At 47.0% G+C, this 26,528-nt stretch overlaps 1 protein-coding gene across 4 annotated transcripts in view; it reads right to left on the bottom strand.

The window, feature by feature from the left end:
* The window catches only part of PTPRO (protein tyrosine phosphatase receptor type O), a 555,000-nt gene that overhangs the window by 19,955 nt on the left and 508,517 nt on the right, over positions 1-26,528 (bottom strand). For all 4 annotated transcript variants that reach the window (XR_013215987.1, XM_077267281.1, XM_077267279.1 and 1 more), the window contains one exon: positions 1,265-1,387. Coding sequence is in view for 3 of the 4 variants with exons in the window: in XM_077267281.1 (XP_077123396.1) it covers positions 1,265-1,387 (123 nt within the window). In the remaining variant the exon portion in view is untranslated. The remainder of the gene's footprint in view (positions 1-1,264; positions 1,388-26,528) is intronic.

The following is a 26,528-nucleotide window of genomic DNA, read 5'->3' on the forward strand; positions in this document are numbered from 1 at the left end:
TGCCCTGCACTATACAGAGTCCCTGTGCCATGCTCCACCCCTCAGGCCCTGCACTATACAGAATCCTCAGGGTCATGTTTCGCCCCTCAGACCCTGCACTATAAGAATCCCCGGGACCATGCTTTGTCCCTCAGGCCCTGCACTATACAGAGTCCCTGTGCCATGCTCCACCCCTCAGGCCCTGCACCATACAGAGTACCTGTGCCATGCTCCGCCCCTCAGGCCCTGCACTATACAGAGTCCCTGTGCCATGCTCCGCCCCTCAGGCCCTGCACTATACAGAGTCCCTGTGCCATGCTCCACCCCTCAGGCCCTGCACCATACAGAGTACCTGTGCCATGCTCCGCCCCTCAGGCCCTGCACCATACAGAGTACCTGTGCCATGCTCCGCCCCTCAGGCCCTGCACTATACAGAGTCCCTGTGCCATGCTCCGCCCCTCAGGCCCTGCACTATACAGAGTCCCTGTGCCATGCTCCACCCCTCAGGCCCTGCACTATACAGAGTCCCTGTGCCATGCTCCATCCCTCATGCCCTGCACTATACAGAGTCCCTGTGCCATGCTCCATCCCTCAGGCCCTGCACTATACAGAGTCCCTGTGCCATGCTCCATCCCTCAGGCCCTGCACTATACAGAATCCTTAGGGTCATGTTTCGCCCCTCAGACCCTGCACTATAAGAATCCCCGGGACCATGCTTTGTCCCTCAGGCCCTGCACTATACAGAGTCCCTGTGCCATGCTCCATCCCTCAGGCCCTGCACTATACAGAGTCCTCAGGGTCATGTTTCGCCCCTCAGACCCTGCACTATAAGAATCCCCGGGACCATGCTTTGTCCCTCAGGCCCTGCACTATACAGAGTCCCTGTGCCATGCTCCATCCCTCAGGCCCTGCACTATACAGAGTCCCTGTGCCATGCTCCATCCCTCAGGCCCTGCACTATACAGAACCCCTGTGCCATGCTCCACCCCTCAGGCCCTGCAATATACAAAATCCCCTGGAACACAATCCACCCCTCAGCCCTGCACTATAAGAATCCCCGGGACCATGTTTCACCCCTCAGACCCTGCACTATGAGAATCCCCTGGGACCATGCGTTGTCCCTCAGGCCCTGCACTATACCGAGTCCCTGTGCCATGCTCTGCTCCTCCAGCCTTCTCTGGGAAGGTGCCAATGATCAGTTCCTTTCAGTCTTTCTTGTTTATGCAATTTTCTTATGATTGTAGGTAATAGATGGATGGACACCACATTTCTTATTAATACTCACATATGAGATGCGGAACACACGCAAAGCCCAGTCTGGCTGCTCTTCTTCAGACACCATCTCTACTGTGATGTCACCATAGCTGACCGGCTCTGCTGTAAATGGCCAGTAATGGTCACATTTGATCTGCAATATACATTGGGAAATCAGCAGTTTATAAGGTGTCGGCAACATCTACCCCAACAAGAGTGCCGCTTACTGGACCTATTTGAAAGAAGCGCAAAATAGAGTCTTATCCCACAAATAAAAAGGGAGAGCTTCCAAAAATACTGCTCACCTGATATTGCAGAGTAGAAGCGTGTGTAAATATAGGCAGCTGCGGATCCACGAGCCGATCAACGACCATATAGTACAATATACTGCGTAGGAAATGTGCGTTACGTCCACGCTGCCTTAGCAATAAAATCCAGGGGATGATGGAGTTTAACGGTGGTTTATTCAATGCATTTCAAGGTCACTAAGACCCCTTCTTCAGGAAATACCACATACAACATACCTAGGTAGTGCACTTACATTGCTTAAATACCTACAGGCTTCAAAAAACGGCGCCAAGTAGTCAGATAACTCAGTGTCAAAGTTCATAGTTAACAGTTAATAAATCTCGGTCAGTATAGAATTTTATATTAGGCTGGGTTCACATTACGTTTACAGCAGCCCGTTCAACACATATGGTAACGGGCTGCTGTAAACGTAAGTGCCGGTGTAGCAGCACGCTAGCGCAGATAGAGCATCTTCTAGCTCTATCTGCGCTATCTGCGGAAACGCTGCAGCCCGCGTCCCAGGGTCCGTGACTCAATGTCGGCACATCCCTAGCGCACGCCCATTGTGGGTGGGCGCTAGTGATGCCTCCGACACTGGAGTCAATGGCGGCCGTTAAGGACTACGTTACACCGCGTTATGCCGCTGTGGAACGTAGTCCGTCTAACGGACGCCAGCAACGCAGTGCGACCCCAGCCTTATTCATTAACGAATTACTTTATATTAACATATCCATTTTAATTCACAGGGTGTCAAGCGAAGAAGAAAAATAAATAAACTTTTGGTCATTTCCATAAAAAGAATGCACCTGGCCAGAACCTGACAGGCCGGGCTTTCAGATCACCAAAGTCAGCTGCCTAGTGCTCAAGCTATTTGACCGCGCCGGGAATCTCTTTCAAAAGTGCATGTAAAGGTTAACAATTGTTGCTTTAAACTTTCACCTAAAACAGATATTGATTAGTTAACTTAATAAAATAAATCTTTTATTATTATTTAAAAACAATTGTTTCCAAACCAGTTGTCTATATTTATTTTTGTTATTCTGAAAATAGGAGCCAAAAATGGGCAAGGGTAATTGATCCGCCTATAACCGTGGTGGCAGAGAAGAAAAGCCACAGCGCAGTGCACCATGCCGCAGAGAACGACAAAAATGTAAGAATAATCAAAGATTTATTTTATTAAGTTAACTAATAAATATCTGTTTTTAGGTGAAAGGATAATGCAACAATTGTTAACCTTTACATGCACTTTTGAGATTCCCGGCGCGGTCAAATAGCTTGAGCGCTAGGCAGCTGACTTTGGTGATCTGAAAGCCCGGCCTTTCGGCTTCTGGTCAGGTGCCTTCTTTTTATGGAAATGACCAAAAGTTTATTTATTTTTCTTCTTCTTTTTCGCTTGACATCCTGTAAATTAAAATGGATATGTTAATATAAGGTCATTCTTTAATGAATATAAAATTTTATACTGACCGAGATTTATTAACTGTTAACTATGAACTTTGACACGGAGTCATCTGACTACTTGGCGCCGTTTTTTGAATCCTGTATGTATTTAACAATGTAAGTGCACTACCTATGTATGTTGTATGTGGTATGTCCTGAAGAAGGGGTCTTAATGAGCTTGAAACGCGTTGAATAAACCACCATTAAACTCCATCATCCCCTGGATTTTTAGTGCTAAGGCAGCGCGGACGTAACGCACATTTCCTACACAGCTTACACTGGCCAACAGTGAAAATGTTTCTGAAATGAAAATAGCTGGTTTGTAATAATTTTAGCATCCTAAAAACGAATATGTTACTTAAAAATCATTATTAGCTCTTGTTGCTGAGATACAGGTCATTTAAGATTATTATGCAGGAAAATAGGGAAATTTTGAATTTTCAACAAATGTGTATTGGTAAACCTGATTACAGACCTGTTGAACCAATGTCAGCCATTTTATAAATTGTGTCTGCATAGTTTGTACTAATTGAAGTCTTTTTCTCTTGTTGCAGTAATTTTGTGGAGAGAATTTACACTTTGAAAATGCCTCGTAAATGTGCAAATATTGTTAACAATTTTTGTTACGTGTGTGGTTATGTGACATTTGCCAACCAAAGAAGACCAATTACTCCACTTGTGAAGACTGCTTACCATCATTACTTTGCTTATACGTGGCACTTAAATACGTGGCACTTATACGTGGCACTTAAATACGTGGCACTTATATACGTGGCATTTTGAGACCTATAATTTTTCCACATTTTGGTCCACAGAGTCATGTGAGGTCTTGTTTTTTGCGGGACGAGTTGACGTTTTTATTGGTAACATTTTCGGACACGTGACCATTTTTTATCACTTTTTATTCCGTTTTTTGTGAGGCAGAATAACCAAAAACCAGCTATTCATGAATTTCTTTATACCGTTCTGCGTTTGGTAAAATTGATAAAGCAGTTTTATTCGTCGGGTCAGTACGATTACAGCGATACCTCATTTATATCATTTTTTAATGTTTTGGCGCTTTTATACGATAAAAACTATTTTATAGAAAAAATAATTATTTTGGCATCGCTTTATTCTGAGGACTATAACTTTTTTATTTTTTTGCTGATGATGCTGTATGGCGGCTTGTTTTTTGCGGGACAAGATGACGTTTTCAGCGGTACCATGGTTATTTATATCCATCTTTTTGATCGCGTGTTATTCCACTTTTTGTTCGGCGGTATGGTAATAAAGCGTTGTTTTTTGCCTCGTTTTTTTTTTTTTTTTCTTACGGTGTTTACTGAAGGGGTTAACTAGTGGGACAGTTTTATAGGTTGGGTCGTTACGGACGCGGCGATACTAAATATGTGTACTGTACTGTGCAATTTATACTCTTGTAATGAATTCTTCTCGCTACCTACAGCACATACTTCCATGGCGTGTATCTAAAAAACGAGAGCTAATTAAACAATTCTGTGGGTATATTTGAGTTTCTCGACCCAAAATTAGTAATATTTGCCTATTTTCATCAAAGAAACATAAAAAAAGTTGTTTTTTGTTGGCCTGTGTTACTGGACCTAGAGCTGAGGGTGAGCTCCATACGTGCGCTTTAAGTCACATGGCATTCACCTTCTACTCGGGCATGAAGATTTAAGAAGCTCGCCTTCTGCCCAGGCCCAAAGATGTACAGGACTCTCCTGCTCCATGCATCTTCAGTCTTGAGCAGAAGATGTACGAAGCTGAAAGATGTATGAAGCTCATCTTCTACTCAGGCCTACAGGTGTGCAAAGTTCTCCCTCTGTTGGAGCCTGAAGAAGTACGAAGTTCGCTCACTGCACGGACCTCAAAGTGGTTGTCCGGTCAAAACCGATAAGTCTGCAGTCACTTTGTAGGACCGCAGAGTTATGAATCCCCCCCACGCACTTTCAGATCTAGGAATGAAGGTGTAACAACATAGCATTTAGTCTTCATTATGCCAGACATTTATTTAGCAGGTCAGGAGACAGACTATTGTTCATATGAGTCTGAACATTGAGTCTTGTTGTAGATTGACTTGATGTTTGTGAATTGTTGAGCACCCACTGATCATCATGTCTCCACAGTGGGTGTGGCCGTGCTTCATAAACTTGAATTGAACCACGTCCGCACCCAAACCAGTGACACAGATATACATTGGCCGTGTTCGAATACTGGGCGCGGCCTCGCTCCATACAAGTATATGGAGAGCGAGGTAGAGCCCTATGGCCAGGTGTATGTATAACTCATACATACCCTCCATTCCCCAGCAATTCATAAGTCTGCAGTCACATATAGATACTGCAGACGTATCGATTTTGACCAGATAATCTCTTTAAAGCACACAGCACCCTAACCCTGTGCACATGCCTGGAGAAGCACAGAACTCACCCTCTGCTCGGGACTGAAGACGTACAAAGCTCACCTTCTGTTAGAGGCTAGAGATAGACAGGGCTCATCCTCTACTTGGAACTGAACTTGTATGGGGCTCGTCCTCTACTCAGGCATAAACACGTATGGAGCTCACCCTCTGCTCAGGAATAAAGATATATGGGGCTCACCCTCTGCTCAGGCATAAATATATATGGGGCTCACCCTCTGCTCAGGCATAAAGATATATGGGGCTCACCCTCTGCTCAGGCATAAATATATATGGGGCTCACCCTCTGCTCAGGCATAAAGATATATGGGGCTCACCCTCTGCTCAGGCATAAACACGTATGGAGCTCACCCTCTGCTCAGGAATAAAGATATATGGGGCTCACCCTCTGCTCAGGCATAAATATATATGGGGCTCACCCTCTGCTCAGGCATAAATATATATGGGGCTCACCCTCTGCTCAGGCATAAAGATATATGGGGCTCACCCTCTGCTCAGGCATAAATACATATGGAGCTCACCCTCTGCTCAGGAATAAAGATATATGGGGCTCACCCTCTGCTCAGGCATAAACACGTATGGAGCTCACCCTCTGCTCAGGCATAAATACATATGGGGCTCACCCTCTGCTCAGGAATAAAGATATATGGGGCTCACCCTCTGCTCAGGCATAAAGATATATGGGGCTCACCCTCTGCTCAGGAATAAAGATATATGGGGCTCACCCTCTGCTCAGGAATAAAGATATATGGGGCTCACCCTCTGCTCAGGAATAAAGATATATGGGGCTCACCCTCTGCTCAGGAATAAAGATATATGGGGCCCACCCTCTGCTCAGGAATAAAGATATATGGGGCTCACCCTCTGCTCAGGAATAAAGATATATGGGGCTCACCCTCTGCTCAGGCATAAATACATATGGAGCTCACCCTCTGCTCAGGAATAAAGATATATGGGGCTCACCCTCTACTCAGGCATAAATACATATGGGGCTCACCCTCTGCTCAGGCATAAATACATATGGAGCTCACCCTCTGCTCAGGCATAAACATGTATGGCGCTCACCCTCTGCTCAGGCATAAATACATATGGAGCTCACCCTCTGCTCAGGAATAAAGATATATGGGGCTCACCCTCTGCTCAGGAATAAACACGTATGGAGCTCACCCTCTGCTCAGGAATAAAGATATATGGGGCTCACCCTCTGCTCAGGCATAAATATATATGGGGCTCACCCTCTGCTCAGGCATAAACACGTATGGAGCTCACCCTCTGCTCAGGAATAAAGATATATGGGGCTCACCCTCTGCTCAGGAATAAACACGTATGGAGCTCACCCTCTGCTCAGGAATAAAGATATATGGGGCTCACCCTCTGCTCAGGCATAAATATATATGGGGCTCACCCTCTGCTCAGGCATAAAGATATATGGGGCTCACCCTCTGCTCAGGAATAAAGATATATGGGGCTCACCCTCTGCTCAGGCATAAACACGTATGGAGCTCACCCTCTGCTCAGGAATAAAGATATATGGGGCTCACCCTCTGCTCAGGCATAAATATATATGGGGCTCACCCTCTGCTCAGGCATAAACACGTATGGAGCTCACCCTCTGCTCAGGAATAAAGATATATGGGGCTCACCCTCTGCTCAGGAATAAAGATATATGGGGCTCACCCTCTGCTCAGGAATAAAGATATATGGGGCTCACCCTCTGCTCAGGAATAAATACATATGGGGCTCACCCTCTGCTCAGGAATAAAGATATATGGGGCCCACCCTCTGCTCAGGAATAAAGATATATGGGGCTCACCCTCTGCTCAGGCATAAATATATATGGGGCTCACCCTCTGCTCAGGCATAAACACGTATGGAGCTCACCCTCTGCTCAGGAATAAAGATATATGGGGCTCACCCTCTGCTCAGGAATAAAGATATATGGGGTTCACCCTCTGCTCAGGCATAAACATGTATGGAGCTCACCCTCTGCTCAGGCATAAATACATATGGGGCTCACCCTCTGCTCAGGCATAAATACATATGGAGCTCACCCTCTGCTCAGGCATAAACATGTATGGAGCTCACCCTCTGCTCAGGCATAAATACATATGGGGCTCACCCTCTGCTCAGGAATAAAGATATATGGGGCTCACCCTCTGCTCAGGCATAAACACGTATGGAGCTCACCCTCTGCTCAGGCATAAATACATATGGGGCTCACCCTCTGTTCAGGAATAAAGATATATGGGGCTCACCCTCTGCTCAGGCATAAAGATATATGGGGCTCACCCTCTGCTCAGGAATAAAGATATATGGGGCTCACCCTCTGCTCAGGAATAAAGATATATGGGGCTCACCCTCTGCTCAGGAATAAAGATATATGGGGCTCACCCTCTGCTCAGGAATAAAGATATATGGGGCTCACCCTCTGCTCAGGAATAAAGATATATGGGGCTCACCCTCTGCTCAGGAATAAATACATATGGGGCTCACCCTCTGCTCAGGAATAAAGATATATGGGGCCCACCCTCTGCTCAGGAATAAAGATATATGGGGCTCACCCTCTGCTCAGGCATAAATACATATGGAGCTCACCCTCTGCTCAGGCATAAATACATATGGAGCTCACCCTCTGCTCAGGCATAAATACATATGGGGCTCACCCTCTGCTCAGGCATAAATACATATGGGGCTCACCCTCTGCTCAGGAATAAAGATATATGGGGCTCACCCTCTACTCAGGCATAAATACATATGGAGCTCACCCTCTGCTCAGGAATAAAGATATATGGGGCTCACCCTCTGCTCAGGCATAAATACATATGGGGCTCACCCTCTGCTCAGGCATAAACACGTATGGAGCTCACCCTCTGCTCAGGAATAAAGATATATGGGGCTCACCCTCTGCTCAGGCATAAATACATATGGGGCTCACCCTCTGCTCATGCATTAAGTTTTAAGAAGCTTTCTGTCTGCACGGGCTTGAAGATGTATGGGGCTCACCACTCTGGGCCTGAAGATCCACAGAACTCACCCTCTGCTCATACATAGAAAGCTCGCCTTGTGCATGAGACTGAAATACGAGACTCACTCTATGCTCAGGCATTCTGTAAGTGGGGCACATACTCCCTGGGCACTCATGAGTCGCCCACCAGGGCCTAGGGGTACTCTGTACCGGGTCCGGTACTTAAAGGGGATGTCACGGTGGCCCTGGGCGCCCAAGTAAAAGAACAGTCTTTAAAGGGATATGGAAGGTGGTGAAAGTTTGTGACGCCACCTGTGGTGCTCGGTCAGGAATGACCAACGCTGCTTAAAGGGGTCCTCTGGGGTGATGTTACTGCAGCAAAGATAGTGACGCTTCCCACAGGTGAAGCGGGGTCCCCAGGGCTCCTGGTGTGATTGGCCAGAGTGGTGTAGTGCCAGAATAAACAGAGGACACAGGTTTGAAGTCTTTGTACCTGGTTTACTGAAGATGTCAAGCAGCCACAGTCCAGGGCACAAGATCACAGGTACTGGAAAGGTCCGGCCAGCTTGGAAGCGAGTTCAGAGTCCCCTCTACCAGGTGGAGTTAGGAGCCTTCCTACTAGTGCTGTGGTGTAGTCCCTTGTTGCCTATGGCAAGTTCCTCACTGTTCTCTCTGTCCTCCTTAAAGGTGGGACACTAACCCGTATGACAGGTGGCTCGAGCCTTTTTATAGGGTCTCTATCACGACCTGGGCTCTATGTGTCACTGTGTCTCCAGGTGTCAGGGCGGACAGGTGACGTGTAGTCCAGTTGTCCTGGCAGTTTCTGCTGCGAGTCGTGGAGTCCCTCACAACCTCGGTCTTCCGGCTACTGGTGTCTACGCTCTGTAGGGAGGTAGTTCTGTTGCAGCTTTCCTCCCCAGTTCTCACTTTCCTGCTCTCCACTTCTCCTACAAATCCGTTCTTCTTTCTCTTGCTCTTTCCTCAGGAGCTGAAGCACTTCCCGTGACTGCACGGCCCCTCTCCTCCTTCTCCTCTGTCTCTCTGACCGACTGACTGACTGTGCTCTGTCCCTCTGACAATGACTTTCCCTCCAGACCACAATATATATATATTTACCTGTAGAACAGGTAAACAGGGGTTCTACACACGCTGTCGGCACGTGGTAAAACCAATAAAGGGCACCTTAAGAGGTGTCAACTCTATACAAGGGAAAGTTCTCAGGTAAGCACCGTTAATTACCCTACTGTCCTTTTAAACTGTAAGAAACATAAAACATTTTCAAAGCAGGTAAACTTTCTTTTCCAGGGCAAGTCCTGGTGTCCACTGCTTCCTGACTGGGGAAGTTCTTTGGTATATGTCACAACTCAGTTGAAAACAGTCCAGCAAGCGGGGTTTGTGCAGCCTGGTTATGCACTCCACTCTCAGTAGCTACACGGGTATTGGCATGTTTCTCTGTGCACCTGGTTAAGTGTAAGGCATAGTATCCCTTTCATCATGGTGCCGGGTAAAGGTTACTTTGTTTCCTGGGTAAAGGTCACGATTCGGGTGTACCTTTAAGAGGTGTGACTCATCGTCTCTGCGATTCACCAACAGTTCAGTAGTTTCTCCATGTTCCTTTATGAATCCCCACCCTCTGTTCAGGTTAAAGGTGACCACAGTTCCTGTTCTTAATGGTCTTCTATTTGCAGGTTTAATTTTGTGGGATCGGGCTTTAGCTAACATATTTCTTTCTTTCATTATCTCCCACTTAGCTCTAAGCTCCTTTTCTTCTGCTGCAAGTTTTAATATTTGTTGTCTGCAGAATTAATAATAATAATAATCTTTATTTATATAGCGCCAACATATTCCGCAGCACTTTACAATTAAGCGGGGACATGTACAGAATTGTCAGTGACATTAGGGGTGAGGTCCCTGCTCGCAAGCTTACAATCTACAAGGAAATGGGGGGCACAATAGGTGAAAAGTGCTCGTTATTTCAGGTCTGGCAATTATAATAAATCGGGATTTTCATGTAAAGCTGCATGATCCGGTCATCAGCCCGTGTGTTTAAGTGCAATAGTCAAGTATCAAGTGCAGTTATCGTGTGTATGGAGGGTGTGGAGACAGATGAATAGTAGGGGGCAGTGTCATGATCACTGCAGGCAGAGATCATAGCAAGCCTATAGAGGGACAAGCTCTCGGAAGATGGAACTATACTGACCATGAACTAAGCCTGCCGCGCAACTAGAAATAGCCAGGTAGCATTTCCTATTTATCGCTAGATGCCCAGCTCTGGCCTAAGACCTAAATAGCTAGCAGAGGGAAATATAAGACCTGGCTCACCTCTAGAGAAATATTCCAAAGAAGACAGTAGCCCCCCACATATAATAACGGTGAGTTCAGATGAAACAACAAACGCAGCAGGAAAATAGTCTTAGCAAATTTGAGGTCCGCTTACTAGATAGCAGAAGACAGATAGTATACTTTCATGGTCAGCAGAAAAACACTAACAAAACACCATCCAGAGATTACCTTAAACTCTGGCATTAACTCATAACGCCAGAGTAGCAATCCCTGATCAACGAGAGCTTTCCAGACACAGTAACAAAACTTCAGCTGTGAACTGGAACAAATAGGCAAAACAAAACATGGACAAAAGTCCAACTTATCTAGTAGTTGTCTAGAAGCAGGAACAAGCACTGAGAGGCATCAGATAACATTGTTGACCGGCAAGAAACCACCAGAGAAATGAGCTTAAATAGCGACACCCACTACTGATGGAATCAGGTGAAACAGGAAAGAGGATGACAAGTCCAATTCCACAAGCGGCCACCGGGGGAGCCCAGAATCCAAATTCACAACAGTACCCCCCCCTCAAGGAGGGGGCACCGAACCCTCACCAGATCCACCAGGGCGACCAGGATGAGCCCTATGGAAGGCACGAACAAGATCAGAAGCATGAACATCAGATGCATTGACCCAAGAATTATCCTCCTGGCCGTAACCCTTCCAGTTGACCAGATACTGGAGTTTCCGTCTGGAAACACGAGAGTCCAAAATTTTCTCCACAACGTACTCCAACTCACCCTCAACCAACACCGGAGCAGGAGGGTCAACTGAAGGTACAACAGGTACCTCATACCTGCGCAATAACGACCGATGAAAAACGTTATGAATGGAAAAGGACGCAGGGAGGTCCAAACGGAAAGAAACAGGATTAAGAATCTCCAATATTCTATAAGGGCCGATGAACCGAGGTTTAAACTTAGGAGAAGAGACCCTCATAGGGACAAAACGAGAAGACAACCACACTAAATCTCCAACACAAAGCCGAGAACCAACACGACGATGACGGTTGGCAAAACGCTGAGTCTTCTCCTGGGACAACTTCAAATTGTCCATAACCTGTCCCCAGATGTGATGCAATCTCTCCACCACCGCATCCACTCCAGGACAATCCGAGGATTCCACCTGACCGGAGGAAAATCGAGGGTGAAACCCCGAATTACAGAAAAACGGGGACACCAAGGTGGAAGAACTGGCCCGATTATTGAGGGCGAACTCTGCCAATGGCAAAAAAGCAACCCAATCATCCTGGTCAGCAGAGACAAAACACCTCAGATATGTCTCAAGGGTCTGATTAGTCCGCTCGGTCTGGCCATTAGTCTGAGGGTGAAAAGCAGATGAAAAAGACAAATCTATGCCCATCCTAGCACAGAATGCCCGCCAAAATCTAGACACAAATTGGGTACCTCTGTCAGAAACAATATTCTCAGGAATACCGTGCAATCGGACAACATTCTGAAAAAACAGAGGAACCAACTCAGAAGAAGAAGGCAACTTGGGCAGAGGAACCAAATGGACCATTTTAGAGAAACGGTCACAGACCACCCAGATGACAGACATCTTCTGGGAAACAGGCAGATCTGAAATAAAATCCATCGAGATGTGTGTCCAAGGCCTCTTAGGAATAGGCAAGGGCAACAGCAGTCCGCTAGCCCGAGAACTACAAGACTTGGCCCGAGCACAAACGTCACATGACTGCACAAAGACTCGCACATCTCGTGACAGAGAAGGCCACCAGAAGGATCTTGCCACCAAATCCCTGGTACCAAAAATTCCGGGATGACCTGCCAATGCAGAAGAATGTACCTCAGAGATGACTCTGCTGGTCCAATCATCCGGAACAAACAGTCTATCAGGCGGACAACGATCCGGTCTATCCGCCTGAAACTCTTGCAAGGACCGCCGCAGATCAGGAGAAACGGCCGACAAAATTACTCCCTCCCTAAGGATACCTGTGGGTTCAGAATTACCAGGAGAGTCCGGGTCAAAACTCCTAGAAAGGGCATCTGCCTTAACATTCTTAGAACCCGGTAGGTATGACACCACAAAATTAAAGCGAGAAAAAAATAAAGACCAGCGCGCCTGTCTAGGATTCAGGCGTCTGGCAGTCTCAAGATAAATCAAATTTTTGTGGTCAGTCAATACCACCACCTGATGCCTAGCCCCCTCGAGCCAATGGCGCCACTCCTCAAACGCCCACTTCATGGCCAAAAGCTCCCGATTCCCAACATCATAATTCCGCTCTGCGGGCGAAAATTTGCGAGAAAAGAAGGCACAAGGCCTAATGACGGAGCAGTCGGAACCTTTCTGCGACAACACTGCCCCAGCTCCGATCTCCGAAGCGTCAACCTCAACCTGAAAAGGCAGATTCACATCAGGCTGACGCAACACAGGGGCAGAGGCAAAACGGCGCTTAAGCTCCTGAAAGGCCTCTACAGCATGAGGGGACCAATTAGCAACATCAGCGCCTTGTCTGGTCAAATCAGTCAGTGGTTTAACGACATCCGAAAAACCAGCAATAAATCGGCGGTAAAAGTTGGCAAAGCCCAAAAATCTCTGAAGACCCTTAAGAGAGGAGGGCTGAGTCCAGTCACAAATAGCTTGCACCTTGACGGGATCCATCTCAATGGAAGAGGGAGAAAAAATATACCCCAAAAAGGAAATTTTCTGGACCCCAAAAACGCACTTAGACCCCTTCACACATAAAGAATTAGACCGCAGAACCTGAAAAACTCTCCTGACCTGCTGGACATGAGAGTCCCAGTCATCAGAAAAAATCAGAATATCATCCAGATATATTATCATAAATTTATCCAGAAAATCGCGGAAAATATCATGCATAAAAGACTGGAAAACTGAAGGGGCATTAGAAAGACCAAAAGGCATGACCAAATACTCAAAGTGGCCCTCGGGCGTATTAAATGCGGTCTTCCACTCATCCCCCTGCCTGATCCGCACCAAATTATACGCCCCACGAAGATCAATTTTAGAGAACCACTTAGCACCCTCTATACGAGCAAACAAATCAGTAAGCAATGGCAATGGGTATTGATACTTAACAGTGATCTTATTCAGAAGCCGATAATCAATACATGGTCTCAAAGAGCCGTCTTTTTTTGAGACAAAGAAAAACCCAGCTCCCAAGGGAGAAGAAGATGGACGAATATGTCCCTTTTCCAAAGACTCCTTTATATATTCCCGCATAGCAGCATGTTCCGGCACAGACAAATTAAACAAACGACCCTTTGGATATTTACAACCCGGTATCAAATCTATGGCACAATCGCACTCACGGTGCGGAGGTAACGACCCAAGCTTGGGTTCGTCAAAGACGTCTTGATAATCAGAGAGGAACTCAGGGACTTCAGAGGGAATGGACGACGAAATAGAAACCAAAGGTACGTCCCCATGAATACCCTTACATCCCCAGCTCAACACAGACATTGCTCTCCAGTCCAAGACTGGGTTGTGAGACTGCAACCATGGCAATCCCAGTACCAAATCGTCATGTAAATTATACAGCACCAGGAAACGAATAATCTCCTGGTGATCCGGATTGATACGCATGGTTACTTGTGTCCAGTATTGTGGTTTATTATTAGCCAATGGGGTGGAGTCAATCCCTTTCAGAGGAATAAGAGTCTCCAAAGGCTCTAAATCAAAACCACAACGATTGGCAAAGGACCAATCCATAAGACTCAGAGCGGCGCCAGAGTCAACATAGGCGTCCGTGGCAATGGATGACAAAGAGCAAATCAGGGTTACAGACAAAATAAACTTAGACTGAATGGTGCTAATGGAAACAGACTTATCAAGCTTCTTTGTACGCCTAGAGCATGCCGATATAACATGAGTAGAATCCCCACAATAGAAACACAATCCATTCTTCCGTCTAAAATTCTGTCGCTCGCTCCTGGACAGAATTCTATCACACTGTATACTTTCTGGCGTCTTTTCCACAGACACCGCCAGATGGTGCACCGGTTTGCGCTCCCGCAGACGCCTATCAATCTGAATAGCCATTGTCATGGACTCATTCAGACCTGCAGGCAAAGGGAACCCCACCATAACATCCTTAACGGCATCAGAGAGACCTTCTCTGAAAGTTGCCGCCAAGGCGCACTCATTCCACTGAGTAAGCACAGACCATTTACGGAATTTTTGGCAGAAAACTTCAGCTTCGTCTTGCCCCTGAGATAGTGCCATCAAAGTTTTTTCTGCCTGAAGTTCCAAATGAGGTTCCTCATAAAGCAAGCCCAAGGCTAGAAAAAACGCATCCACATCGCGTAACGCAGGATCCCCTGCTGGCAATGAGAAGGCCCAATCTTGAGGGTCACCCCTGAGCAAGGAAATCACAATCCTAACCTGCTGAGCAGGGTCTCCAGCTGAACGAGACTTCAGGGACAAATAAAGCTTACAATTATTTCGGAAATTCTGGAAGCTAGCTCTATTCCCTGCGAAGAACTCCGGCAAAGGAATTCTCGGCTCAGATACCGGAGCATGTACCACAAAATCTTGTAAATTTTGTACTTTCGTGATGAGATTATTCAAACCCGCAGTTACACTCTGGAGATCCATTATTGTCAGGTGCACACAGAGCATACAGAGATTAGGAGGAGAGAGAGAAAAAAGACTGCAGCAAGGCAGACTGGAGGAAAAAAAAAAAAAAAAATTCCAGCAGACTTCTTATAACTCTCCTTTCTCAACCTGGGTCTTTAACACTTTATTGGCCGGTCAAACTGTCATGATCACTGCAGGCAGAGATCATAGCAAGCCTATAGAGGGACAAGCTCTCGGAAGATGGAACTATACTGACCATGAACTAAGCCTGCCGCGCAACTAGAAATAGCCAGGTAGCATTTCCTATTTATCGCTAGATGCCCAGCTCTGGCCTAAGACCTAAATAGCTAGCAGAGGGAAATATAAGACCTGGCTCACCTCTAGAGAAATATTCCAAAGAAGACAGTAGCCCCCCACATATAATAACGGTGAGTTCAGATGAAACAACAAACGCAGCAGGAAAATAGTCTTAGCAAATTTGAGGTCCGCTTACTAGATAGCAGAAGACAGATAGTATACTTTCATGGTCAGCAGAAAAACACTAACAAAACACCATCCAGAGATTACCTTAAACTCTGGCATTAACTCATAACGCCAGAGTAGCAATCCCTGATCAACGAGAGCTTTCCAGACACAGTAACAAAACTTCAGCTGTGAACTGGAACAAATAGGCAAAACAAAACATGGACAAAAGTCCAACTTATCTAGTAGTTGTCTAGAAGCAGGAACAAGCACTGAGAGGCATCAGATAACATTGTTGACCGGCAAGAAACCACCAGAGAAATGAGCTTAAATAGCGACACCCACTACTGATGGAATCAGGTGAAACAGGAAAGAGGATGACAAGTCCAATTCCACAAGCGGCCACCGGGGGAGCCCAGAATCCAAATTCACAACAGGGCAGATTCAGAGTAATATTTGGAAGGAGGCAACAGGGCAAAGTTAGTTTACTGAGTAGTTGGTGTGGTAGGCTTGTTTGAAGAGATGATGAATAGGTCGGGGCTAGGTATCAGTCTGATCGTCTGGGGAAGTGCATTCCAGAGAGCTGGCGCAGGACGAGAGAAGTCTTGGAGACGGAGGTGTGAGGTACGGATTACGGGGGATGTTAGCCTTAGGTCATTTGTAGAACGGAGGGCACGTGTAGGGCGATAGACAGAGATGAGAGAGGAGATATAAGGCGGTGCAGAACTGTGGAGAGCTTTGTGGGTGAGAGAGATGAGTTTATACTGGACCCTGTAGCGAATGGGTAGCCAGTGTAATGACTGGCACAAGATGGAGGCATCGGTGAAGCGGCTGGACAGAAATATGACCCTGGCTGCCGCATTCAAGATGGATTGAAGAGGAGAAAGTTTGGTAAGAGGGAGACCGATCAGAAGAGAGTTGCAGTAGTCCAGACGAGAATGAATAAGAGCGACAGTAAGAGAATTCTTTTTTTCTAGCATTTCCACATGGTTAGCTGCTGCTTGGACCTCTATGGGGAATCCCATTAGGTCCGTTTTAGGGTGCCTCCAGCATATGATCTCTTTTTGTCTGCACGCTTTCAGGGGCGAGGGTTCAGCCCCTAGCGGGTCAGTAAGTACATCTCCCATGTCTGTTATGCAGTCCCAGGTTATAGTGGTAACTACCTGGCCAGGAGTTAGGATTGGTGGGGGTTCTAGTGGTCCCACCAGGGTTTCCTCAGCTACTGGGGCAGTTTGCATACCTGTGTCTCCGGTGCCCTTCTCCGCATCCGCTGGGGTCAGGTGCGCTGGTCGCAGGGTCCGGTGCTGTGGTGTTATCATCTATTCCAGCAGCACCTCTCTTTCCGGCTCCGCTGGGGCTAATGGTCCTGGCTCCAGGTCTGTCGTCGGCGCCGCCATCTCCGTCAGCCATGCCTCTCTTTCTGGCTCTACCGGGGTTGTGATTCCTGGTGGTGAGGCCTGAGGTTGTGCGGTCGCCATCCTCCTTATCAAGGACTCCTTCCATGCAGCCACCACTGTCATCTGGGTCCGCAGGAGTCGTCGGGCCAGCTTCTCCATCTCTGCACCGAGGAGCTCCGGATTCAAGGTGGTCATCAGGTCCGGGGTTTCTTGTGGCTGACCGGGGATATCCTCTCTGGTGTCAGCAGGTCCCGGCGGCTCTCCACTACTGTCCGCCATCACTCTCACCGGGTAGCGTGCAGCCATGCTGCGGCCACGCTTTCCCGTGTCTTCCTTTTCACTTCGTGAGCGGTCTCTGCTCCACTTTCCTGCCGGCCATCTCCGGGGGCGGATTCGTTCTCCTGATGCGCATGTTTTGTCTGCATTAAAGTCTCTGTAGTGAGCGGGCCCAGCTTTCGCGCCGGTTGTTGAACCCCACCTATGGCAACACATCTCCTGTTCTTTATCCGCCTCATGGTGCAACAATGGCGGCCATTACACAGTCCAATACAATCCATGGCGCACAGGACCCATTTCAATGGGTCAGTCCGTTCTGTTCGTGATGCCAAGTTGAGTCGCCCACCAGGGCCTAGGGGTACTCGGTACCGGGTCCGGTACTTAAAGGGGTTGTTACAGTAGCAGCGACCCAGTCCGTGGCCCTGGGCACCCAAGTAAAAGGAGAACCGTCTTTAAAGGGACATGGAAGGTGGTGAAAGTTCGTGACGCCACCTGTGGTGCTCAGTCAGGGATGACCAATGCTGCTTAAAGAGATCCTCTGGGGTGATGTTACTGCATCAAAGATGGTGAGGCTTCCCACAGGTGAAGCGGGGTCCCCAGGGCTCCTGGTGTGATTGGCCAGAGTGGTGTAGTGCCAGAATAAATAGAGGACACAGGTTTGAAGTCTTTGTACCTGGTTTACTGAAGTTGTCAGGCAGCCACAGTTTAGGGCACCACATCACAGGTAAAGGAAAGGTCCGGCCGGCTTGAAAGCGAGTTCAGAGTCCACTCTACCAGGTGTAGTTAGGAGCCTTCCTTCTAGTGCTGTGGTGTAGTCTCTTGTTGCCTATGGCTTCTGGCAAGGTCCTCACTGTTCTCTCTGTCCTCCTTAAAGGTGGGACGCAAACCCGTATGACAGGTGGCTCAAGCCTTTTTATAAAGTCTCTATCACGACCCGGGCTCTATTCGCCACTATGTCTCCAGGTTTCCAGGGCTGACAGTTAACGTGTAGTCCAGCTGTCCTGCCAGTTTCTGCTGTGCATCGTAGAGCCCCTCACAACCTCGGTCTTCCAGCTACCGGTGTCTGCTCTCTGTAGGGAGGTAGCCCGGTTGCAGCTTTCCACCCCAGTTCTCACTCTCCTGCGCTCCACTTCTCCTACACGCTCTCTAGAAATCCGTTCATCTTTCTCTTGCTCTTTCCTTAGGAGCTGCAGCACTTCTCCTGTCTGCACGGCCCCTCTGCTTCCTTCTCCTCTGTCTCTCTGACTGACTGTGCTCTGTCCCTCTGACAGACTGACTTTCCTACCAGACCAGAATAAATAAATTATATATATATATGAGCCACCCACAAGCTGGATCAGAGCTCCCCCTTCTGGCCTGGAGTGTGAACATGTGGTATGCTTGTGTGTATCTGATAGAGAGGATCCTCCCTCGCTTCCAAGCGTGACATCACTCTCCCTGTGAGGAAAGCAATGGCACTGTAACAACCAGGAACCTGGGGTGTTACACTCACATGAGCTCACGTTGGAATGTATATAGACCATTAGGAGAAGCATAATTGTTAAAATCTCATGAAAAAGTGAAGGTTGCCTGGACTCCCAGACCATTCTTAGAGGAGAAAGAGATTCCTTGGGTCCATTCATCCCTATTTATAGTGCCCCTAGCTTAAGTGTGAAGGTGCATGGAAGCGAAGAGGAGACACAAAGAGCAGTGCAAATACAGGGAGTCAGCATTTAGTTTGGGCCCTGTAATTGTACTGCGTTCTGTATTTATTAGATAGGCAAATTGCCTCTTTAGAGAGGAAGAGGACTTGATGGCTTGCACCACCTTTTGGATATAGCAATCCTAACAAGTCTTATCACATAACTTAAAAGCCAAACCAGAATTTCAATTTGCAGACAGGGGAGCATTGGCCTTTAAGTCTCCTTACTCTGGGACATCAGGTACTGTATGTTACTCTCTGCCATAGATGTCATGGTAAAATGGGAATAATATTTAAACTGTCTATTGAGTGGGGACTTGTCACCCCCATATTGAGCATTAAAGCATGGCTTCATCATAACTTTAAAGAAAAAAGAGGCAACACTAAACATCTGACTCCGGTTCCTCTATGACCTCCTTCTATGAACAGGTAATTGAAGTGGGTTATGTTATGGAGAGAAGACATATAGTCTGGACTCCATGAATACAGGAGGCTGAGAGGCGACAAATCTATAGATTGGGAAAGATCACTTTTCCTGTGTTCAAAAGAACTACAAGCAGACTCTTTGGAGCCGGAGTCCAGTTATAAATACTGCTGGATTGTGACTGGCGTAGGTCCTATAGCCGTGTATGAAATATTTTTGGCATTGTGACAAAGTAGCCAACATAACTAGTGATGGGCGGAACCGTGGATGTTTGGGTCCGTTAGGTTCGGTTGAACATTTAAAAAAAAAAAAAAAAAAAAAAATTGGTTTGGGTATCGTCCTGGTACCTGAACCCGAACCCCATTCAAATGAATGGGGGGCCTGAAAATCTGGCGTTTCCCATGATGTCATCTGATTGACAGCGAGGGAAATGCTGGCTCTGATCAATGGTAAGCTCGTTACCACCAGTCAAAGCACTGCGGTTCCCACGCTGTCACACAGATGACAGCGTGAGCCAGCACTCTGACCGGCGGTAAAAAGGTTACCACCAGTCACAGGTGTCTGCTAATGAGAGAGTACGCCTGGTGGTAGTATGGCGTCCCCCCATTTTTTACAACCATCCAAACTAAAGCAGAACGCTGGGGGTGCTGATATTTTCAGACTGGGTAGGGGCCATGTATATTGCCCCCTCCAAGCCTAAAAATGGCAATCCACAACCGTCCCAGAAAACGAGCATCTTTTAGATACACCAATTCTGGTGCTTTACCCGGCCCTTCCTCGTTGCCCGGGTGCGGTGGTAAGTGGGGTAATATTTGTGGGGTTGATGTCAGCTGTCTTATGGCTGCTGACATCAAGCCCACAAGTTAGTAATGGAGAGGCGTCTATAACACCCGCAGATGTCAGCTTTATTTGCGCTGGTTAGCACAAAGCAGACCGCATGCTTTTTAAAAAAACAAAAAAAAACAAACTATGTTCTAGCTGCCAAACCCGAATTATAGCATGACTTCCTGGAGAAGTCCATGTCCGGGGTCCATGCACAGCACTGGGTATTCGGTTCGGACCCCAAACTTTACCGTTCAGGTGTGTCAGTCTCTAAATGTAACGCATTTCCTTACATCACTGTGTGGTCTGCTGATCAGCCCAGAATTAATATCGGCCAGATGGACAAAACTAAATATGCCATGTCTCCTATCGATAGAAAGCTAAAATTATGATGGGAAACATGGCATATCTAGTGCCTGGGACCTGCAGGAGGGCAGACATCCTTAAGATTGGGGATCCCATAATTTTTTGCGACCTAGCCTCATCCCCAATGAGGTCACCAGCCCCCATCTGAGGTCACCCAGGGGAGGTATGTGGCATGACTTCTATCTAATAAAAGCAGACTCTGGATGATAATCACGGCTCAGTGCTAGGAGATACAACTTTCTGTAAGGCTGCACCATTTTCCAATTGCAGCGCCTCTCTCCGCTCTGATCTGCACCATTCTGAGGATATCCAGACTAGTCATTTTCTTTCATTTATCCTCATTTTATCTGATTGTATATACCGTATTGTTTTGTCTCTTTTTGTAATTTTTTTATAAACACTGCCTACTTTTTGGATAAATTATATAAAATGTAACAGCTTTGTTCCTCTTGCTTTATAAACCACACCCTGAAGCCTCGTGTGGCCCCACATTATCAGTAACGGGCATGCAATCGGTCTGTAATAAATGATTGGTGGCAATGAATAGTAGTTCTTTTTTCTTGTTATTGTGGAGTTGCAGTGACTATTTTTGCAGTGACTTTTTTGGAAGTGCATCTGAACAGCAAGGTGGATTGCTGTTGAGGGGAGATAGAGAGAAAAAAAAAAAATCTATAAATCTTCAGCACAGCGAGTGTGAGCGAGCTGAGTGTGACCTGAGCGTAAGTGTGAACGGCGGTAAGTGTGTGACTTGTGATTCAGTGAGGAGGTATTTGGAAGGCCTTTAACAAATACCTGTGTGAATTTGTGTGAGTTGCTGAATTGGGAGTAGCTATATTCATAAGGAGTTAACTTAGGGTGGGGGCTCATAATTAAGGGGATATAAGGGGCAGCTGTTTGGGGCTCCAGTCCTTTTTGGAAGTGCATCTGAACAGCAAGGTGGATTGCTGTTGAGGGGAGATAGAGAGAAAAAAAAAAATCTATAAATCTTCAGCACAGCGAGTGTGAGCGAGCTGAGTGTGACCTGAGCGTAAGTGTGAACGGCGGTAAGTGTGTGACTTGTGATTCAGTGACTTTGGAATTGGAGTTTCCAAGGGAGGAATTGCTGTCTGTTTTTTTAAAAAAATTTTTAATACTTTGTATTTATTTTTAACTAACGTTTGTGTGGTGCAATCCCCATTAGGAAATGTGCTCCACTATTTTTAATGCCTCCAGTGTACATCTTGCCACATGTATGCAGTCCTTGATCAGCCGGTCGAGGGTGCATACTGCTGTGCGAGATGTGAGCACATTGTGCATTTGGAAGCCCAGATTCTGGATCTAAATGTGCAGCTGGCAACACTGAGATCCATAGACAATATGGAGAGGAGTCTTCTGCTCACAGAGCAGACGCTCAATGGGATAGATGAGGAGGGGGATGGTAGGATGGAGCTGCAGGACAGTGTGGCAGTTAGCTGGGTGACAGATAGAAGGCCGGGTAGAGGGAAGAGTGCCAGGGAGGCTAGTCCTGATCTGGCACACCCCAATAAGTTTGCTAAGTTGGCAGATGAGGGGGGTGCCAGTACAGGGGTAGCACTGCTGCAGCCAGGCATGTCCTCTGAAAGCCGGAGGAGTGACTGCTCCAGTAAGGAGGGAAAAAGGAGAGCAGGGCAGGCCAGACAGGTGCTGGTAGTGGGGGACTCAATTATTAGGGGAACAGATAGGGCAATCTGTCACAAAGACAGGGATCGTCGGACGGTGTGCTGCCTACCTGGCGCTCGAGTCCGACACATCGCTGATCGGGTGGACAGATTACTGGGAGGGGCTGGTGAGGACCCAGCGGTCATGGTGCACATTGGCACAAATGACAAAGTTAGAGGTAGGTGGAAGGTCCTTAAAGATGATTTCAGGGAATTAGGCTGCAAGCTGAAAGCAAGGACCTCCAACGTGGTATTTTCCGAAATACTGCCTGTACCACGTGCCACGCCAGAGAGGCAACGGGAGATTAGGGAGGTTAATAAGTGGCTCAAGAATTGGTGTAGGAAGGAGGGGTTTGGGTTCCTGCAGAACTGGGCCGACTTCTCAGTTGGCTACAGGCTCTACGCTAGGGACGGGCTGCACCTCAATGGGGAAGGTGCAGCTGTGCTGGGGGAGAAAATGGTTAGAAGGTTGGAGGAGTGTTTAAACTAGGGAATGGGGGGGAGGGTATTCATTTTATAGGAGGGGAAGATAGTGCAGATAGAGACCTGGGCACAAATAAGGAAGTTGGGGGTGGCGGTGGCATGGGGGGTGGGGTTAGAACAGTTAGTAATTTAAGAAAGAACAGAGGTACAGAGAGTAACATCAAGTGCATGTATACTAATGCCAGAAGCCTCGCCAACAAAATGGACGAATTAGAACTAATGTTGTTGGAGCATAATGATGACATGGTGGGGATATCTGAGACGTGGCTGGATGAGAGCCATGACTGGGCTGTTAACTTGCAGGGCTATAGCCTGTTCAGAAATGACCGTACAGATAAGCGAGGGGGTGGGGTGTGTCTGTATGTAAAATCTTCCTTAAAACCCATCCTGCGTGATAATATAGGTGAATCTAATGAAAATGTAGAGTCCCTGTGGGTGGAGATAAGGGGAGGGGGAAAAAATAATAAATTACTGATAGGGGTTTGTTATAAATCTCCAAAACTAATGGAAGCAATGGAGAATATCCTCGTAAAGCAAATAGATGAAGCTGCGACTCAAGGAGATGTCATTATTATGGGGGACTTCAACTACCCTGAAATAGATTGGGGAACAGAAACCTGCAGTTCCAGTAAAGGTGATCGGGGTCTGACAACTATGAGAGACAATTACCTCTGACAACTGGTTCAGGACCCAACAAGGAGGGGGGCACTGCTAGACCTAATATTAACCAACAGGCCAGACCGCATAGCAAATATAAGGGTTGGGGGTCACTTGGGGAACAGTGATCACAAAATAATAAGTTTTCATGTAACCTTTAATAAGATGGGTAGTAGGAGGGTGACAAGGACACTAAACTTCAGGAGGGCAAATTTCCAACGGATGAGAGAGGATCTTGGTGCAATTAACTGGGACGATATCCTGAGACACAAAAATACACAAAGAAAATGGGAGACATTTATTAGCATCCTGGATAGGACCTGTGCACAGTATATACCGTATGGGAATAAACATACTAGAAATAGGAGGAAACCAATATGGCTAAATAGAGCTGTAAGGGGCGCAATAAGGGACAAAAAGAAAGAATATAGAGAATTAAAGGAAGTAGGTAGTGAGGAGGCATTAAATAAATACAAAAAATTAAATAAATTCTGTAAAAAGCAAATCAAGGCAGCAAAGATTGAGACAGAGACTCATTGCCAGAGAGAGTAAAAATAATCCCAAAATATTCTTTAACTACATAAATAGTAAGAAACTAAAAAATGATAGTGTTGGCCCCCTTAAAAATAGTCTGGGTGAAATGGTGGATGAGGATGAGGAAAAAGCCAATATGCTAAATGACTTTTTTTCATCAGTATTTACAAAAGAAAATCCCATGGCGACAAAATGACTAGTGATAAAAATTCCCCATTAAATGTCACCTGCTTAACCCAGCAGGAAGTACAGCGGCGTCTAAAAATCACTAAAATTGACAAATCTCCGGGCCCGGATGGGATACACCCCCGAGTACTGCAGGAACTAAGTACAGTCATTGATAGACCATTATTTTTAATCTTTAAAGACTCCATAATAACAGGGTCTGTTGTTATGACCCCAATGGCGAGGGTCTCAGAGGAACGTGGAAGTCTGCAGAATACAAAAATCCAGCTCATAGGGCAGTGGTAACTGGGTTGACCATATATCTACTCCTAACGCCAACACTAGAAGTAGCCGGGGATCATTCCTACGTTGATTCTAGATGACACGCGCCAGCCGGAGAATCTAGCTACCCCTAGTAGAGGAAAACAAAGACCTTTCTTGCCTCCAGAGAAGGGGACCCCAAAGCTGGATAGAAGCCCCCCACAAATAATGACGGTGAGGTAAGAGGAAATGACAAACACAGAAATGAACCAGGTTTAGCACAGAGAGGCCCGCTTACTGATAGCAGAATAAAGAAAGGTAACTTATATGGTCAACAAAAACCCTATCAAAATCCACACTGGAAATTCAAGAACCCCCGAACCGTCTAACGGTCCGGGGGGAGAACACCAGCCCCCCTAGAGCTTCCAGCAAAGGTCAGGATATAGATTTGGAACAGGCTGGACAAAAATACAAAACCAAGACAAATAGCAAAAAGCAAAAGGCAGACTTAGCTGATATAACTGGAACCAGGATCAGTAGACAAGAGCACAGCAGACTAGCTCTGATAACTACGTTGCCAGGCATAGAACTGAAGGTCCAGGGAGCTTATATAGCAACACCCCTAACTAACGACCCAGGTGCGGATAAAAGGAATGACAGAAAAACCAGAGTCAAAAAACTAGTAACCACTAGAGGGAGCAAAAAGCAAATTCACAACAGTACCCCCCCCTTAGTGAGGGGTCACCGAACCCTCACCAAGACCACCAGGGCGATCAGGATGAGCGGCATGAAAGGCACGAACTAAATCGGCCGCATGAACATCAGAGGCGACCACCCAGGAATTATCCTCCTGACCATAGCCCTTCCACTTGACCAGGTACTGAAGCCTCCGCCTGGAGAGGCGAGAATCCAAGATCTTCTCCACCACGTACTCCAACTCGCCCTCAACCAACACCGGAGCAGGAGGCTCAGCAGAAGGAACTACAGGCACAATGTACCGCCGCAACAAGGACCTATGAAATACATTGTGAATAGCAAACGACACAGGAAGATCCAGACGAAAAGATACAGGATTAAGGATTTCCAATATCTTGTAAGGCCCAATAAAACGAGGTTTAAATTTGGGAGAGGAGACCTTCATAGGAACAAAGCGGGAAGAAAGCCATACCAAATCCCCAACGCGTAGTCGGGGACCCACACCGCGGCGGCGGTTGGCAAAGCGCTGAGCCTTCTCCTGTGACAACTTCAAGTTGTCCACCACATGATTCCAGATCTGCTGCAACCTATCCACCACAGAATCCACCCCAGGACAGTCAGAAGACTCCACATGACCCGAAGAAAAGCGAGGATGGAAACCAGAGTTGCAGAAAAAAGGCGAAACCAAGGTGGCGGAACTAGCCCGATTATTAAGGGCAAACTCAGCCAACGGCAAGAATGTCACCCAATCGTCCTGATCAGCAGAGACAAAACACCTCAAATAAGCCTCCAAAGTCTGATTGGTTCGCTCCGTCTGTCCATTAGTCTGAGGATGGAAAGCAGACGAAAACGACAAATCAATGCCCATCCTACTACAAAAGGATCGCCAGAACCTGGAAACGAACTGGGATCCTCTGTCTGACACAATATTCTCAGGGATGCCGTGCAAACGAACCACGTTCTGGAAAAACACAGGAACCAGATCGGAAGAGGAAGGCAGCTTAGGCAAAGGAACCAAATGGACCATCTTGGAGAAGCGATCACATATCACCCAGATAACGGACATGCCCTGAGATAGCGGAAGATCAGAAATGAAATCCATGGAGATATGTGTCCAAGGTCTCTTCGGGACAGGCAAGGGCAAGAGCAAACCGCTGGCACGAGAACAGCAAGGCTTAGCTCGAGCACAAGTCCCACAGGACTGCACAAATGACCGCACATCCCTTGACAAGGAAGGCCACCAAAAGGACCTGGCCACCAGATCTCTGGTGCCAAAAATTCCCGGGTGACCTGCCAACACCGAGGAATGAACCTCGGAAATGACTCTGCTGGTCCACTTATCCGGGACAAACAGTCTGTCAGGTGGACAAGACTCAGGCCTATCAGCCTGAAATCTCTGCA

Source organism: Ranitomeya variabilis, chromosome 5, assembly GCF_051348905.1.
Source record: "Ranitomeya variabilis isolate aRanVar5 chromosome 5, aRanVar5.hap1, whole genome shotgun sequence".
Lineage (NCBI taxonomy): Eukaryota > Metazoa > Chordata > Amphibia > Anura > Dendrobatidae > Ranitomeya > Ranitomeya variabilis.